A 17457-nucleotide genomic window follows, 5' to 3' on the forward strand; every position below is an offset into this window, starting at 1 on the left:
AAACCTATCTCCTTAAATATTCCATGGTAGATGTAAATTTAAATACTACCATCTGAAGTACACAGAACTGGCTGTGATTAGTAGAACATGGCTTCTTTTCAATCTACAGGTTGCAACTAAGACAAGTAGAAACAGCTAAGAAATTAAGGCTGTGATTTAGAGAAAAGGATAACCAAAATAACTGAGTGTGATAATGTCTGCAATTTAATATATGAGACTTAAGTTAGAATTTTCTCCAGATCAGCACTTATTATGCTCACTGAGCTCTTCGATACAAAGTGCAGCGTCAGGTTTATGCACAGAAAGTGACAATACAGAGATTTCTAGGCCACAGTTGCTAGTCAGCAGATTAAAGCTATTGACAGATTCCTAAATGAAAACACAAATGACAACTACAACCTAAAAGGTAAGTTATCTTAAATACTATTTTCAAATAAGCTGAATTTATTTTAAATCCAAATTTAAGAAAATTGGCCATGAAAATATGACTTTGTAGCATCCAGAAAATTGTAAGACCTACATGAGAAACAGTTCTGCAACAGTTTCAAGTTGTAAAAGGGGTATTAATTAAAATATACCAGCACATACCATCCCTAAGTAAAGACACTCAACACCAAACTCAGGAATAAGTTCAAATACAAGGAAAGACCTCCCAGCTCACCAATCCAGCCATTCCTACTCATGACAGCAGCCTTCTAAAAGCAGTTATTAAATAGAATATGTCCATGATAAGTAGGCACATTTGGCCCAGATTAAAGATTCTAACTGTACTCCTGTGCTTACTAAAATGTCTGGGAGAAAAAAAACCAAGAAAAATAAAAAAGGCAATGCACGATTTTTAGATGGAGAATCTTATTTTTAAATACTCACATAAGTCTCAAATAGCTAATATTATACATAGCCTGCTATTTTTATTACCTGAAACTACAGAATAAGATATATACAAGAAGAAACATTACCTTATCAGAACCATTTTCTTAACTAAAATATTAATATTTGTTTTAAAGCTATTTCTCTTACGAGCAGATATTTTGGCATGAAGACTACAGTATCTTAACATCTAAATTAAAACCTAGTTTACAGTGGGAAACAAATCGAATTGTAGTAGCTTTTCTAAATGGAGCAATGCTACTGAACTTGATGATGCTCACAGAAGCAATGTGGTATTACCAACAGCTTTACAGAGGGGTTAATTGCTAAGCATTTACTTCTTTTCCTGAAGAGTTCCCATCCTCACCACCAATTGATTTGGCTTCCACTATATAATGAGACCAACTTTTTAACAGCTTAAATTTATTTTGAAAGGTTTTTGGTAACAATTCATCATGTTGTGTTCTTGCTTGTCTCCTTTGTATAACATTGCAATGCTATTCTGAAACAAAATGACAGTTCAGAGTGATACAAAAGTTAAAATTATATGTTGACATTGCTTCCTGCTAGTTCATGTTAGCATATCTCTAAGAATACATATCCAGTCACTCTGAAATGTCACATCCATCACTTAGATCAGCTGTTCAATTTTAACTGAGCACACGTTGAACTTTGGGCATCTGCTGACACAGTTGTAACTCAAACATTTCAACTGTGTGACTGACAGGGATAACAGATGCTGACATTATCAAATGCTACACAGCTTTTTTTCCACAGCCGTTTTTTGTCCCGATATGGCCAGTACATGAAACTGTATTGCCATCCAAAAGCACACATGAGCAGCTGTATCTGTAAAACAGTTCCTGTATAACTGGTAAAAATAGAAACTAATTTTATAGCCATCTTAATGCTTAAGTCCAAGTGACACACCTGCTATGCTTCTATTAGGATACATGGTGTTGGGAATACATTTACATAAATCTTCTCACCAGCATCAGACTATGCAACAAACAGATGTAGACTACACTTGACATACTCATTACTAGTGAATGGCTTGAACTAAGGTTGCCCCCTACTTCCCACTGCAGTCAAAGCTCAAAAAGAATTCAGCATACGACATAAAAAAAGCTACGTGAGCGTACACAAATGTATTAAGGACTTTAATTTAGAAGCAATCAGATGCAACCCCAGATAATTCTTTAAAAGCTGTATTTTTCTGGCATTAAACGTTTTTACATATACTATCAAGGTAAAAAAAAAAATCTATCCTGCTATATCATATAATTGTTCCTAAAAAGTTAATACTAACCAGACATATAGCAATGGAATTGAAAGCACTTCACATTTATAGTTGTGCTAACCAACTACAGCATTAAAGCAGCTGCAAAAGGGAACCTGCCAGAAAATGAATGGGGGGGTGGGGGGACACGACACGACACCAAAACCTTCTTCCCCAGTAAAGTTTAACATAAAGAGGCAAGGGAGCTCTACATGAGTAGAAATTGTAAGACTACAGTTTCTGGTCACTACTCTAGAATTTCATTATTGCAGACAGAAAAAAGTTAAAACTGCAACTATAATTTGATTTGAGACTCATCCAAAGAGCCTCAAGGAAATACTCGAGGAAGGAACAAACCTGGATACTGTACAGGCCTTTCTGGTATATAGCTTTCCATTTTGCCATCTCCAAATTAGTGAAGGAATTTAAATCTGCATTGACTAGAAACAAAACGTGTAACATAGAAGAGAGCCATGTGTTCTTTGTGAACTGTTCATGTATTTAAAAATGTGTTACTGAATTATAACCTTCCTGCACTCCAATGCTTTGCTAAAGCTGGTAAAATGGAACCAAATCACCTCTTCAATGGATTTGGTCCCCTTCAACCAGCTGTAGCTATGCATTGATCACTACAGGATTTCTCATATTTTGAAAACTGGACATTAAGTCTGCTCAGAGTAATTATGCAGTCCTCTCTGCAGTTGAGTTCAATTATTCTAGGCAGCTTGAAGATGGAAGGTAACAAAAGTGTAGCAAATTCTGTATTCCAAAATTTCAAGGGTTTATTTGTAAATAAACAGCTATTGAAGTTTAATATTCTGTCCACATTCAGCAAAAACTGATCTCTTACAACATTTATAAAGAAGATAGGTAAACAGTGAAATAAACACATTTTCCAATGATTGATTGTCTCTTGTATTTTTCCTCAAGTATGTTGCCCTTTGTAACAGAACTCACCAAAAAAATCTAATCAAAAGGAAAGAATTATGAACAGTACTAGCAATGGAGGGAAAGTCTGCTTTCTGGGCACCTCCCTTCCCATGCCCCCCCCCCCTTTTTTTTTAATTGCACAAGGGAGGAAACTCCACAGGGTAGTAACTTGTATTGGCCATCTTGCACATGCTGGGCATATTATTTACTATTTAAAGATAATAAATTTGTCACTGACCTCCAACAGCTACAGGCTAATCTGCCATCTAATTATAGGTCTGCTCATGGAGATCATATTCTTTCTCCAAATCAACTTGGAACAAAAGTCTTTCAAAGCATTTTCTGACATAATATTTAATAAGAGGTTTTAGGAGCATGCTTTTTTTGCACTCAGCTTCAACCTATACTTACCGCCCGAACTGCAAATATGAAAGCAAAAAATCCCTTTTATTGGTTTAGAAAATAATTGTACAACTCTTCAATTACCTCACAACTTGTCTCTGAGAGGACCTCCATGACAATACAGCACAAAAGTCCCTGAAACTCTCATTAACACTAAGGATGGGTGGGAAACCCCAACTCTCAAATACATCGCTAAAAACAGTTAAAAATTCCACTGCCAACCAGTTCAAACCATCTGCAAGTCTAAAAACAAGGAGAGATCTACTAAATAAGACAACCATAGGGAAAAAGTATAATTCCATTTTAAACCACAATCTCCTACTCGCTAGTCTGTGATCATAAAGATGACTTACTCCTTGCCATTGGACAGCAATATATGAAATCTGCATCTTACCCTAATATTTTCATTTTTTTATTTAAAGTCCAGCAGAATTTATTGCTCCGAAGAACTAGTTGTATGCACGTGCAAAGTCAGGTCAGCTCTAAAAGCAGGTTCTATTTAAGATGCTAGCTGCAATGTGAATAAAGTTCTCTTCACAAGATACAATGCAAATCTAAAACTAACTGGGGCAACAGATATAAAATACGCCTACACTTCACAGCCATGTCTTCAGCTAAAAAAATCTGAAGTCACAGGTATGCAAATAGATCAAACATAACCAAGAGTTGATAACATGGAAAAAATAACCAATCTGTACAGTATTTTCAATTTTACTCTCCTTTTTTCTGTCTGAAAAAATCTCATTAACACTGAAAAGGCAAAGTCTGCCAAGCTTTGAGGTTCACAGTACTTTGAAAAAAGTCCAAAATAAATGTACTTTAATATGACCAACTCAGTTAATCATGAACAAGAAACGAAGTATTAAACAAAATCTTAACTTCCCCACACTTCATTTCAAATTTCTTTTTAGCTCTCTCCCCCATGCACAAGTTTAAAGCTACCTACAACATAAACTGAGTAACGTCCAATCTACATTTCAATATTACACATCAGCATGAAAACCAAAAGTTCTGTTTCTATACCAATTCACAAGGTATGAACAGAAGCAAATTATTAGGAGGAGAAATATTCCACTAATAATAGGATGCTCTCCAAAACACACTGTACCTTGACTTCTGGAAAACACTGCCAAACTGTCATGGAAGATTAAGTGCTGCGAAATATCTAAGCTATTTGACATAAATTGCTATCTTTCTTATAATATTTCTCTAATATTGAAATGTTTAAAATAGAATATAAGTATTAATTTTCATATGAAAATTGAAAAACTTCCAAATATTGTCCTCAGCACAGTTTGTGTGGGTTTTTTTCTTGGAGATCTATCTCCCTACTGTTAGTAAAGGTCAGAACTCAAGCAAGAAGCAGAATAGGCTTTGCGCTGAAAGTGAAATTGGTTCCAAATACCTATTCGATATCAACTATAAAGAATTCTATATTGTGGTATCCACGCACTTAACATATGCATTTATTTTATTATCAGTAACTAGAAAAATGGATGTGGACTTTAGCAATACTTACATACATAGTAAGTATTTTATTTTTATAAATGTAGATATATACACCCACACATACACACTTATATACATATATTAATACATGTTTAACTTCTATAAAATAACATTTCTTTATATATTTATATATTTGACCTTAAGGGGAATTTAGTGCACTGTATTCCATATAAGGCACCACAACTTGAAGCCACAAAAACTCCAGTTTAGGTGGAGCAGGAAAGCTTAGATTAGGAAAGATAGGTCCTTAAGTAAGGTTTCAAGCAGAATATATTATCTACTGCTTGTGACCCATACCAGCTACAAGCTAAAGTTCAGGTGGTTATTTTTAACAGTGTTTTAAATAGCTTGTGCTTAGTGCGTTCAACAGATTAGTAATATCCATTGTTCTACATCAGATTAGAAAAACAAAGTGGCAAATATAAAACCTTTGGTTTCATTCAGAAAGAGGCCAGTGGCAGAACTACAGAATCAACAATGAAATAACCGTCAATAAAATCTTAAAGAAAATAAAACTTAACTCCTAAATGAATCAAATTATTATAATGATTTTTTGGCCAGGACAAAAAAAAAAGTTAGAAATTTTTCAAAATAGATTTCTTTTGGTTTTATTTTCATTAATTTCTTCCCAGGCTGATGTGTAAAATATCTAATACTGTGAACAAATGAAACTACTACTTCTGTGATGGAGACAAAATTCTCTCTTTTTACGTGCTTCAGAAGTGCTCAGATATAACTGCAACCAAAAAAGTAGATACCTAACAGCTTTAGATATCTAACAGCTTCAGACGCAAGTGAAAACCCATGTATGGGGGGGACCTACACAGGGTTCAAATCATTAATACTGGAAATATTTTCCTATCCTTCCAGTAAAAGCTTTTGTAAAGGAGAGAGGACTCTGGGAAAAATTGCACTATGCCTCCTCACATTCTGCCAACCATCAAACTGACCCAGTCTGAACTACAATTTAGATCTCTCCATCAAAGAAAAAGCCTGCAGCTCCTAAAACATTCACCCACAGAAAAATCTTCAGCATCTCTATGAAGAGTTTTTTTTCCCCACACGCTTTCCCTGCATCTCACAAGAGCCTAAGGAAAGCATCACAGAACAAAAAACTAATAAAATATACCCCATCTAGGTAACTGGAGACAGGAAAGAGTACTCCTGGCTAATGCTCTTATGTAAATATGGAGAATTCACATTAAGTGAATAAATTACCAAGTCAGACTTGAAAGAATTGTCTCCTGAATGCCAAAAATAAGCTCCCTTCACTAGGTCCTTGACATGAGCACTGTAGAAAACTGTAAACACATTTATTGTTCCTATCAACACTTCCAACCACTACTTTTACTATGTGAAGTGTGATTCCATTCCACATACATATATAAATGCTTATGTTTACTTTTTAACTATTAGTCTTGATAGCTATGTTCTAAGAGACTGACCGAGATTTTATTCCCATACATTAATATACAGCCTTATTTGTCCAATTTCACTCAACTGAAAAGTAGCAGACTTTAGTAAACAAGTAAACACACACATTTCTTATTTCATGTAAACTATACCAAATTCTCCACCATGATTAACATATTGAAGTCTTGCTAGACTGACAGCTCTGAAGAATACAATTTATCAACGTAATAAGCAACCAGCAACGCAGCAAGTTTTCCATTAAGTTCTATTTATGCAATACAGTTTTTGAAAGCTATCTTAACTGAAGATTGAATGTAGATGTATAGTATGCAGCCAGCACAAAAAAAATTATGCCTTAAAACTAACTTTTTCAGATAAGCTGCTATATAAAAGCTAAAATAAGAAATTCCTTCTATACATACTTTTAAGAAAACAAAATTAAATGTTTCTTATACTGACAAATACGATTTAATGCAACAATCCTAAGATCACTTTATAACTGCATGGCATCTTTAATAATTATTCACAAATACGTATTTCTTAAGAATTCAAATCCCTTTCCCAATTCCAATATCCGAGAAGGGATACATTTTTACAAATCCTATCTTAAGATCTTGCTTAACAACTTATTTATCAAAACGTTTATTGGCAAAATTTTACAGCCACCATATGATGTTCCCCAGGGATTTAGAGTTGCCTGAATACAACATTAAACTGAGCAGACTAGTAGCTTCATTCTAATAATGGCTTCCCAAGTATTAGAAAGACGCACATCTAAGCAATATCAAAATTTAAGAAATAATTGCATGCAGGTTTAAGGATCTTTTGAAAGAATACCATAATTCTACACTCCCATGCACTTGTTTTCCTTTTACAAATGATAAAATAATCTTTAAAAACAAATTTTTACCTAGGGTTTCCTCTTAGTGCAGCGTGGTGAAGAGCATTAAACCCATTGTTGTTGGTGATAGTAACATCTGCTCCAGCTTCTAACAATACAGCAAGGATGTCATCACGTTTTTTACTTATTGCATCATGAAGTGGAGTGTCACCTTCAGAATCCTAAAACCAGAGACAGCTTACATCAATTTTTAAATGTATCCACATTAAAGAAAAAAGATGCTTAAATATCACTAGGAAAACTCACTACACAAACACAAAACAGCTCTTCAGACCTAAAAGTGTTGCTATACTGCAGAGTTCAGAGCAAGCTACTTTCTAATCTTGCTCTGGGTCTTGCAAACCCCTCAGTGAGTTATCCCACCCTGGGCTCTAGTCTTCTATGATTACACTACTACTAGAACTCAAGCGTGCCTTGCATCTGATAGCACTGAAGACACTGGTGTAGACAATTAACTTCTCTATATGCCACATATCCAGATGGAGTTGATGCCTAAGTTACAATTTACGAGTAATAGAAGGACAGCAACAAAATTAATGCAACATAGAGGAGACTAGCCAGGCGGAGGGAAGACAGGGAATTTTGACTGATGAAGGCTAAGATTGAGCCAGCAATTAACCATGTAAAAGACAATACCAAAAAGACAGTGTGAAATCAAAGCATAAGCAAGTCAAAATAAAATGCAGTCCAAGTAATAAACTTGGGCCCATCTGTTGTTTTAACTGAAACAGATCATTTTCCATGAAGCAAAGGCCAATGTCATAAGCAATATTAAGCTTTTAAACTTGTCATGGCTAACACCAGATTACATTACACAAGGTACATGAAAATATTTCAGTGCATAATTGAATAGGCAAGAAATCTATATTTTCAGCTTGACATTTTATTTTTCAAATATCCCAAATAAGGGAAAGATACTTTTTATTCCTAGAAGTATTTTGTACATTACTTATTCAAGGACCCAAATGATTGGACTGAAAAGGAATGCCCTAGACTAACAGTGAAAAAACACATCCATTTAAGCTTATTTGCTGCTATATAGGCAAACTCTCTAGATTTATGCTTCCAGTAAAATTCTAACACCATATGTCCTGGTTTTGGCTGGGATAGAGTTAGTTTTCTTAGTAGCTGGTACAGTGCTGTGTTTTGGATTTAGTGTGAGAATAATGTTGATAACACTCTGATGTTGTAGTTGTTGCTAAGTAGCGCTTATCCAAAGTTAAGGATTTTTCAGTTTCCCGTGCTCTGCCAGCAAGCAGGTGTGCAAGAAGCTCGGAGGGCGCAGAGCCAGGACAGTTGACCCAAACTAGCCAAAGGGATATTCCATACCATGGAACATCATGCTTATTATATAAACCAGGGGGAGTTGGCCGGGAGAGGCGGATCGCTGCTTGGGCATTGGTCAGCGGGTAGTGAGCAATTGCATTGTGCATCACTTGTCTTTTCTTGGGTTTTATTTTTCTCTCTCTTTGTTATACTCCTTCTCATTACTATTATTATATTTTTCTTAGTAGTAGTTAGTATTATATTTTATTTCACTTTAGTTATTAAACTGTTCTTATCTCAACCCATGAGTTTTACTTTTTTTCCCCGATCCTCCTCCCATGAGTTTTACTTTTTTTCCCCGATCCTCCTCCCCATCCCACTGGGAGGGGGAAGGGGTGAGCAGCTGCGTGGTGCTTAGTTGCTGGCTGGGGTTAAACCACACCACCATGTAAGTCAGGAAGTCTTCTGTCACTGACACTGACTCAACTGCAAACTGACTAATACAGGAACTGAACATTTTAGCAATACACTAACATGAAAACAAATCGTACAATCTCTACAGTGAGAATCAAAAACTGCCAAACAAGAAGTGCCAGAATATGGAAACACTTGAACCAGTTTGCGAAAACTAAATTATGTAGCTTTTATTTGGTTTAATTGATCATATTTCCTGAATTTACTGTTTACAGACTAACATATGTTTCTGTTTACACAGTGAGTTGGCTTGAGTAGTACAGTGATGGCCAGTTAAAGTCCAGTCATGCCTCAGTCTGACTCCCCTGTGCCCTCATCCACCAAATCAATCGCCTACTCACATTTGCACATCGGAGTTCCTCAGCACACATGCAGGATCTGAAAGTTCATTATTTTCAATGACAATTATATTTTCCAGATGGAGTTTCACAGCATCTTTGTACTGAATTTTTCAATCCAAACAGACTTCTATAATTTAAAGTGAGACACATCCATTTTGGCTACCCATATATAGAATCATAGAACAGTGTGGGTTGGAAGGGACCTTAAAGATCATCTAGTTCCAACTCCCCTGCTGTGGGCAGGGACACCTTCCACTAGAAGAGGTTGCTCAAAGCCCCATCCAGCCTGGCCTTGAACACTTCCAGGGATGGGGCATCCACAACTTCTCTGGGCAACCTGTTCCAGTGCCTCACCACCCTCACAGTGAAGAACTTCTTCCTTACATCTAATCTAAACCCACCCTCTTTCAGTTTAAAGCCATTACCCCTTGTCCTATCACTACATGCCCTTGTAAAAAGTCCCTCTCCAGCTTTCTTGTAGGCCCCCTTTAGGTACTGAAAGGCTGCAATAAAGTCTCCCTAGAGCCTTCTCTTCTCCATGCTGAACAACCCCAACTCTCTCAGCCTGTCTTCATAGGTGTTCCAGCCCTCTGATCATCTTCGTGGCCCTCTTCTAGACTCGCTCCAACAGGTTCCTGTCCTTCTTACGTTGGGGACTCCAGAGCTGGACGCAGTACTCCAGGTGGGGTCTCGCCAGAGCGGAATAGAGGGGCAGAATCACCTCCCTCGACCTGCTGGCCACGCTTCTTTTGATGCAGCCCAGGATGCGATTGGCTTTCTGGGCTGCAAGTGCACATTTCCGGGTCATGTTGAGCTTCTTGTCAACCAACACCCCCAAGTCCTTCTCCGCAGGGCTGCTCTCAATCCACTCATCGCCCAGCCTGTATCTGTGCTTGGGATTGCCCCGACCCATGTGCAGGACCTTGCACTTGGCCTTTTTGAACTTCATGAATTTCGCACAGGCCCACCTCTCAAGCCTGGCAAGGTCCCTCTAGATGACATACATCGTTATATGATACAGTCACCCTTTATTGGGCTCAACACATCAGACTCCTTATTATAGCTACTGTTCAACAAATACTAAATAGGGTCTGGACGGATGTTCGCCAGTAACAGCTCAACCTCAGCAAGGTCAAGACAGTACCTATAAAGCCAGGTGGAAGCAGATAAACAAACAATCACTATATTCACTAATTTCAAGAAAGTTTGCTCATCTTTTTTTATGTGGATATACAGCTTCAAAAAAATCACTGATTATTGACATGGCAAAACAAGGAGGTAGATGTGTAATTACTGTGTATCTTGATTTGACCAGGATATTACAGCTTTTCCTTTCTGTTCCAAACCTCTTCAAACTCACCCACTCTGATTTGTTTTACTAATGCACTGCATACAGCTGCATTCAGCTCATGCAGAATGTGGATGCCTGGATATTTGACAGGTTTCTACTCTACCTTCTCAACAGCAGGTTGCACTCATATGTCACAGCTTCCCCCACATTCATTATAGATAAAACTCCCTGTGAAATTATGGTACTTGAGGCCCTATGCATGAGGGCTTTTTAGATAAAAGGCTGAACATTTTTAAAAGAGTAGCTGGCTAAATAGTTCTATCAATGATAGGTCAATCCTGAAAAAAGGTTTCTTTTAATGAAACACTCCACAGCATCATCAGCCAAAAGATGCAAAGCTGTCCCTTGCAGAAGGAGCAAACAGCTGTGGATTCAACAGAGGAGGAATAAATCTGGAGAGAAAGCTAACAATTACAGATAACTACAGTCTGTGAAAATATCAATTAACATCAACTGGCTAGAATAAATCAGGTGCCTATCTAGCTGTCAAGAAAACAAATAGATTTAATAGCATTTTTATTAAAGCTGATCATATGCTGAGGTAGAGGCTGGGACAGATAACTTGACAAGGTCAATTCCTTTCAATTCTATTTTCCATTATTCTTCTATCACCTACACACAGCAAATCATAAAATTCAATAGCTAAAAAGTGAATCTACATTAATATTTACTTTACCTGGAGACTAGGATGGCAGCCAAAGTCCAGTAAAGTCTTCACAACTTGCAGATGACCTTTGTTGACAGCAATATGAAGTGGAGTCTGCCTGCGTTTGTTGCGAGCATTCAAATCTGCACTGCCTCGGTGCAAAACCTCTATCACAGCACCCTCATCACCGAAGGCTGCATGATGGACGGCCCTGTCTCCATCTTTGTCCTAAAGCAGAAACATTTTGACCCATATGTAATTTGACCCAGTATATTCCACACTTCCTTTGTGTTTAAACACAAAGATTAAACTGAATGATTGTGCATATTTGATTTCTTTAAAGAGAAAGAAAAATTAGACAACCATGATACCATTCAAATACCTAATTAAAACAATTGCTCAGACCACAGCAATAGAAGATGAAGAGTCTGTTCACATACAAACATACATGTTTACGACATACGATATTCTATACCATATACAACTATTGCCCTGAATCTTTGTGTGATGTGTTCATCAGAAACTCGAATAGATCATTTAGGTTTCTACTACAAAACCACCACTGTCAAAAAAAAAAAACCCAAAACCAAAACAAAACCCAAACCCCAAAAAACCCCAAACAAAAAAAAACCCACCCCCAAAAAACCCAAACCATAACACACAACCACAAACAAAACGCAACCCCCAAAACTCAAAAACACCATTACATTCAGTAACCCAGGGTCGCTCTTCCTGTAACCCAGGAAGTGTTACAGATTCCAAATCATGGTACAAGACAAGAGAATTGCCTTGTTCATACAATTAAGCTAATATTTATTAGGTTTTATTATATGTGTCTTAGCTTTCACTTAATAAACCTTTTCCAAAGGAAATTTGGGATTCATGCTGAAGTTAATCAGAAGTTCTGATTCTATGACGATGATTCACAGCATTAAAGCTCTGATTAAATTCAGATTGTTTCAGTTTCATCCAAACTGAGAATTAAGGTATGAAAGTCATAAATCTGTCATTTTGGGTTATTTTAACATCTGTAAGAGTAGACTGTACTACATGAAACATTTTTAAATATTAATCAACTGATTTCAGCATTAATGACAGCATACAAAAGCTAGAAGTAAAATGGAAGGTATATAACAGGGTTCAAAGAAATAACTTCCATAAGCTAGTTTCTAACTAAATTTTTGTGCACAGTGGACTATTACTATGTATTTGTAGGATTTAATTTTGACAACAGAGAAATACTGAAAATCGTAAGGAGGAGAAAATCATGACGGATCAAGGGTGCACTGGATGTCTCTCTTGGGTAAGCTTAGTTTCTCTTATCAATTTGCTTCTCCTTCAGCAATGTCTTTTGAAAGTTATTTTTGTTACGTGTAACACATTTCTAATATATTTTACATCAGTGCAAATTAATAGTTCTTAGAATAAATTTTATTTGCACAATTACAAGATAACAATGAGACTATTTCCAGCATTTTAACAAATGATGCAAGGAGACTTATCTGCTAATTATCAAATATATATCTTTTTGGAAATATGAATACGATTTTCAAGACTGTCAGTGCAGTAAACAGCAGCTTCAGTAGCTTTTGAAAACAAGATATTTTTATGCCTTCCAAATCAACTCATGCTATGAAATTGTCTTCTAAGATAGCAGGATTCCTTCTCAGGCTCATCTAACACAAAACAAACAGTCAAAAGAAGTCAAAGCTTGCCCATTTGGAAGGGGAAAGGATCAGAAAGGGGAACTTCTCTGTATTTCTCATCTAGTTACAAAGATCATTATGAAGTGAAACTTATCAAGAGCATGACAGTAGTGTTAAACTGCTACAACATTTATATTTACAGAGCACTTTGCTTCACAGGTATGTGGTAATTTGTCTTTTCATATTTGCAGTCTGCAAAGTACACTGAGATACTTCCTGATGAAACCCCATATAATTTATTTAAATACTTTACAGTTTTAACATATTCCAATTTTGAGACACAACCCCCCGATTTTATAAAATCTTAATGTATAGACTTCCTACTTTAATGAGTAGAGGTCCAAGAAAGCACGTGCCTTTTTTAGCTCTGCATCAAAACAAATAATCTCAGGAGCTAAATCCCACTATGTAGTTTCTACACAGTAGCATATTAATATACCTAGAAAAAGCTAGCAACTAATTAAGCATCTGTCCTAAGACTTATATTTAGATATAAATCTAAATATCAAAAGCACTATATTTCTATATATGCCAACAATATAATATTGTCAGTACTGTCAATATAATAACTGATACCCATTAATTTCTGCAGGCTAGAAGGTTAAGTATTTTTACTATGTAATATCTACATCAGGCTTTTTGAGCTCTGTCAGTAACATTGTTTTCTGACTAAATAGAGGCTACTTGTACTCTACATTAAGCTGTCAGAGACATAAGTACACAGGAGACAACAATATGAGGGCATCCCCAGAAAATGTCATCATGAATGTGTATACTCTGCTAAGTATGTAAGCGTAAATATATCCAACTTAGCTATAAAGCAAGCAAAGTAAGGATTTTTATCCATTGCTTCCATACCACAGACCACAACAGTGAAGTAAATGGACTAAATTTTTGCTGTCTGCTTAATGGGATGGCTCTGCTGAGTCTTCACATCCTTAATTCACAGACAGCTGACATTTTTTAAAGCCTGAAACATACAGTCATTAATCTAATCATATTATATATATGATTAATATTACAAAATGCAATTATATAATTAAGTAGGAATACCATCTTCACTTAAGCAACTCAAAGTTACATGAAAAAGGCTTGAAAATTCAAATAAAATCCCTGAAAATTTTTTAATGCTAGTGTTACAATACTTCTGAAGCCTGAGCAAACATGAACTCTTAAAAATTCTACTGCTAGCAGATTACCAGGTGTATTATCTTGAAGCTGTTTAAGCAGTGCTTCTACTTCCCTCTCTAATGCTTCTAACCCTTCCTCATACCAGAGAAGAAAGTACCAGTCCACCACTTGGATTAATACAGCGGCTTTGATCCCATAGCACAGATGAAAAGCAGCTTAGTCTAGTTTGTAGCAGTATATGCTATGTACTGCAGTGAAAGCACTACTTCTAAAATGAAGCTACTTCACAGAAATCAGACCACAGCAAGTATGTACTGCATCAAATCTAAGCCATCTTTACAATTTAGCAGAAAACTTTCAAAGTAACAGTGTATCTGTGAATATAAAAATAATTTTAGTTCCAAGAATTACATCATTTTTTCATTAATGTTTTAACATATTCTAACTTTTGTGTATCAAATACAATATAATGCTAAATGCCCAAGCATGTAAAGTTATTTTTCCGTTATGCAAACAATGACTGGGCACACTATTAACTTCTAAGCATTCTGTTAGGCTTTAACGTATATTCTTATTAAGAGAAATTTGACAGATCCCTCTTGTGCTTCACAAAATGAGCAAAGGCTGCAATATCAGTGCATTCTGTGTAAGTAAACGAGGCAAAAATCAATTCAAAATGCAAATATCACAGTATGCTGATAGATAATTTTCTCACAAATAATAATTCTAAAAAACCTAAACAAAAGAAATCCTTCCATTTTGGGCGAAGTTAAAAAAAAACAAAACAAAACAGAGAAACTGGAAGCTGAGTTGGCAGTTCCTACCCAAATACTGTTATTACCTTCTGCTCAAACTTGCTTTAGTTAAGAATGGAAAACTGTCTCCTAACCGAACATTGTATATAAGAAGCATGGCAAGTATCTGAAGCTGGAGATGCAGCATCTGACAACATCTTTTTCTCTGAATGCCACAGGCAGTGTGCTAGCCTATTGCATTCTACTGTTGAAATGAAATAAAGGAAATAAAGAAGAGGCTTCATCCACTACAATCATATACTAGCTTACATAGCTCTATTATATTAGCATTATATTTCACTTAAATGGAGGTGCTAAAGAATTAGATATTGACCCTTTGTAATATTGTTAGTAGGAGGATAATTTGGGAACATAATCACAGTAAGAAAAGCAGTTTTTCACTTGCTCTGACATTTAAAAAGAAGGCAACTACAACAGAATTGTTATTTCTGTATGTAGCAAAGTTTAAAACTCAAGGAGACACAAAGTGTATTTTGAAATATTTAGGTTACCTCTGCTTCTACATCCACATTCTGTTTCAGAAGCAACTTCAAAATGTCGACATGGCCATTCTGACTAGCGGCTTGCATAGCTGTGTGTCCAGCACATTGTCCATTCACCTGGAAGCATATCAGTACTTTGAGAATAAGTTGCAAGATACACACACACACACCTAGGAGACACTTTAGCAGTATACATGCAAGTGTATTAGAAAACTTAAAGCAACAGCACACATATGAAAGTACCAAATGAACAATTCTTAGACAGCTGCCTTTCTCATACATATAGACAATCTCCTAGGTCTTTTCTATTTCATTTCTATAGCATTAGCTAGATTGAAGGAAAGAAGCAAGAAATGGATTTATTTCAAATGTTAAGACTTTAACGATAGTTGGATTAAAAACTTTCATCTTTGCGCTACTGTAAAGGCAAGATTTTGAGAACAGGTCTCAGAATGATACCAGTCCTCTGCTCTACGGTATATTTAACTTTATTTTCTAATTTATGGCAACAACAGGAGTCAGTCTGAACAAAATACCATGTTTTATATAATCTTGAGCTACAAATCAACCCTCAGAACTGAAGGAGTTTAGTCTCTTATCTGTAAGAATTACTACTGCTGTAGTGACAAAAACATCTGATTGTGATTTTAAAACATGTTCCCTGAATCAAATCCTATAATTCCTAAGCATTTTCTTTTAGACTTTTCAGTACTAGGTGATTAGACAAGTTGGTAAAAGGAACCTGACAGAGAACAGATTAGATGACCTACCTTGTGAGTTAAAAAACCAAAACAAAACCCACGACAACAGCAAAAAAATCCCCCAAATCTACCCTCCTTCCTTCTATCCCCCTCGAAACAAAAGAAGTTGAAGACCCTTCACTAATTGCAGGTGTTTGGTTCTCTGCCCCAACTCTGGCAGACAGAGGCTGGAAGGTATTTTAATTCATGGCAGACAATAGAACACAAAATCTGTCTGGCGAAAAAGGGTGTAAAGCACTATTTTCACACACCCCCAACACATTTCATAGGACAACAAATGGGAGAAGAGACACCGGAACCAGCTGTACTACTTCTATGCAGACACACTACTGACTGGACTGGCAAGGCGTATCTAGGACAGCTTTACTTCCTTTAGTACTACAGGTCCCCAGAACAGGTTCTCCCAAAACAGAACACTCACATCTACATCTGGTCTCTTTAGCAAGTCTTCCACTTTAGCAACATCTCCATTGGCAGCAGCTTTAACCAATTCTTCATTGAGATCTCCGGATTCCTGGGTTTCAAATAATTTCTTCAATAGCTGGGACAATCTCTCTATAATTATTAAACAAAAGACAATTAAGATTACAATTCTAATCACACAAGAACAGAAAAATAACAGCTAAGTTTGTCATGTTTCTAAAGGCATATACATAGTAATACATAAACCACTATAAAACTGTAAGTTATTATTCAGTTCTGAGTAAGCGCTGCACTGCAATACCCTTTAGACAGTTGAGACTGTCACATCAGACATTTCAAAGTTGATTGAACCACAAATAGCTTGTCTACCACAGAATATAGAAGGGTAGGGACAAGGTAAAAACATGAATTTACATATTGATATAACAGGCTTTTTAGTCTTCTAGCTTAACTTAGGGTATATCCCGTGCTCTGTGATTTGAAACACTGCGTCATACTCTCTTCTAGCTAGTTTTATGGCCACTGTGACTTTGTCTTTATTGCAGAAAACTCACTGTATCTATGCCTCCCTAGGAAAAAGTCTAGAAAACTACGTAGAAAGGTTTCTTGGCATTAAAGCAAATATGTGAAGAGGAAAAAAACAACTAGCTATGACCAAAAAAAGGAAAAACATTCTAGTTCAATTGATCTGTGAAACAGCCAGCAGAACATAAAACACGTTGGATAGTCTTTCTGCCTCATTATTAGATGAATGAGA

General features: G+C 36.2%; 1 protein-coding gene across 2 annotated transcripts in view; it reads right to left on the bottom strand.

Annotated features, from left to right (window-relative positions):
* Positions 1–17457, bottom strand: part of MIB1 (MIB E3 ubiquitin protein ligase 1) — an 88092-nt gene that overhangs the window by 40358 nt on the left and 30277 nt on the right. For both annotated transcript variants that reach the window (XM_050915733.1, XM_050915734.1), the window contains exons 9-12: positions 16699–16832; positions 15526–15633; positions 11413–11610; positions 7314–7465 (exon numbers count right to left, since the gene is read on the bottom strand). In XM_050915733.1, the coding sequence (XP_050771690.1) occupies positions 7314–7465; positions 11413–11610; positions 15526–15633; positions 16699–16832 (592 nt within the window). The remainder of the gene's footprint in view (positions 1–7313; positions 7466–11412; positions 11611–15525; positions 15634–16698; positions 16833–17457) is intronic.

The sequence above is a fragment of the Gymnogyps californianus genome, chromosome 2 (assembly GCF_018139145.2).
Source record: "Gymnogyps californianus isolate 813 chromosome 2, ASM1813914v2, whole genome shotgun sequence".
NCBI classification, from domain to species: Eukaryota; Metazoa; Chordata; class Aves; order Accipitriformes; family Cathartidae; genus Gymnogyps; species Gymnogyps californianus.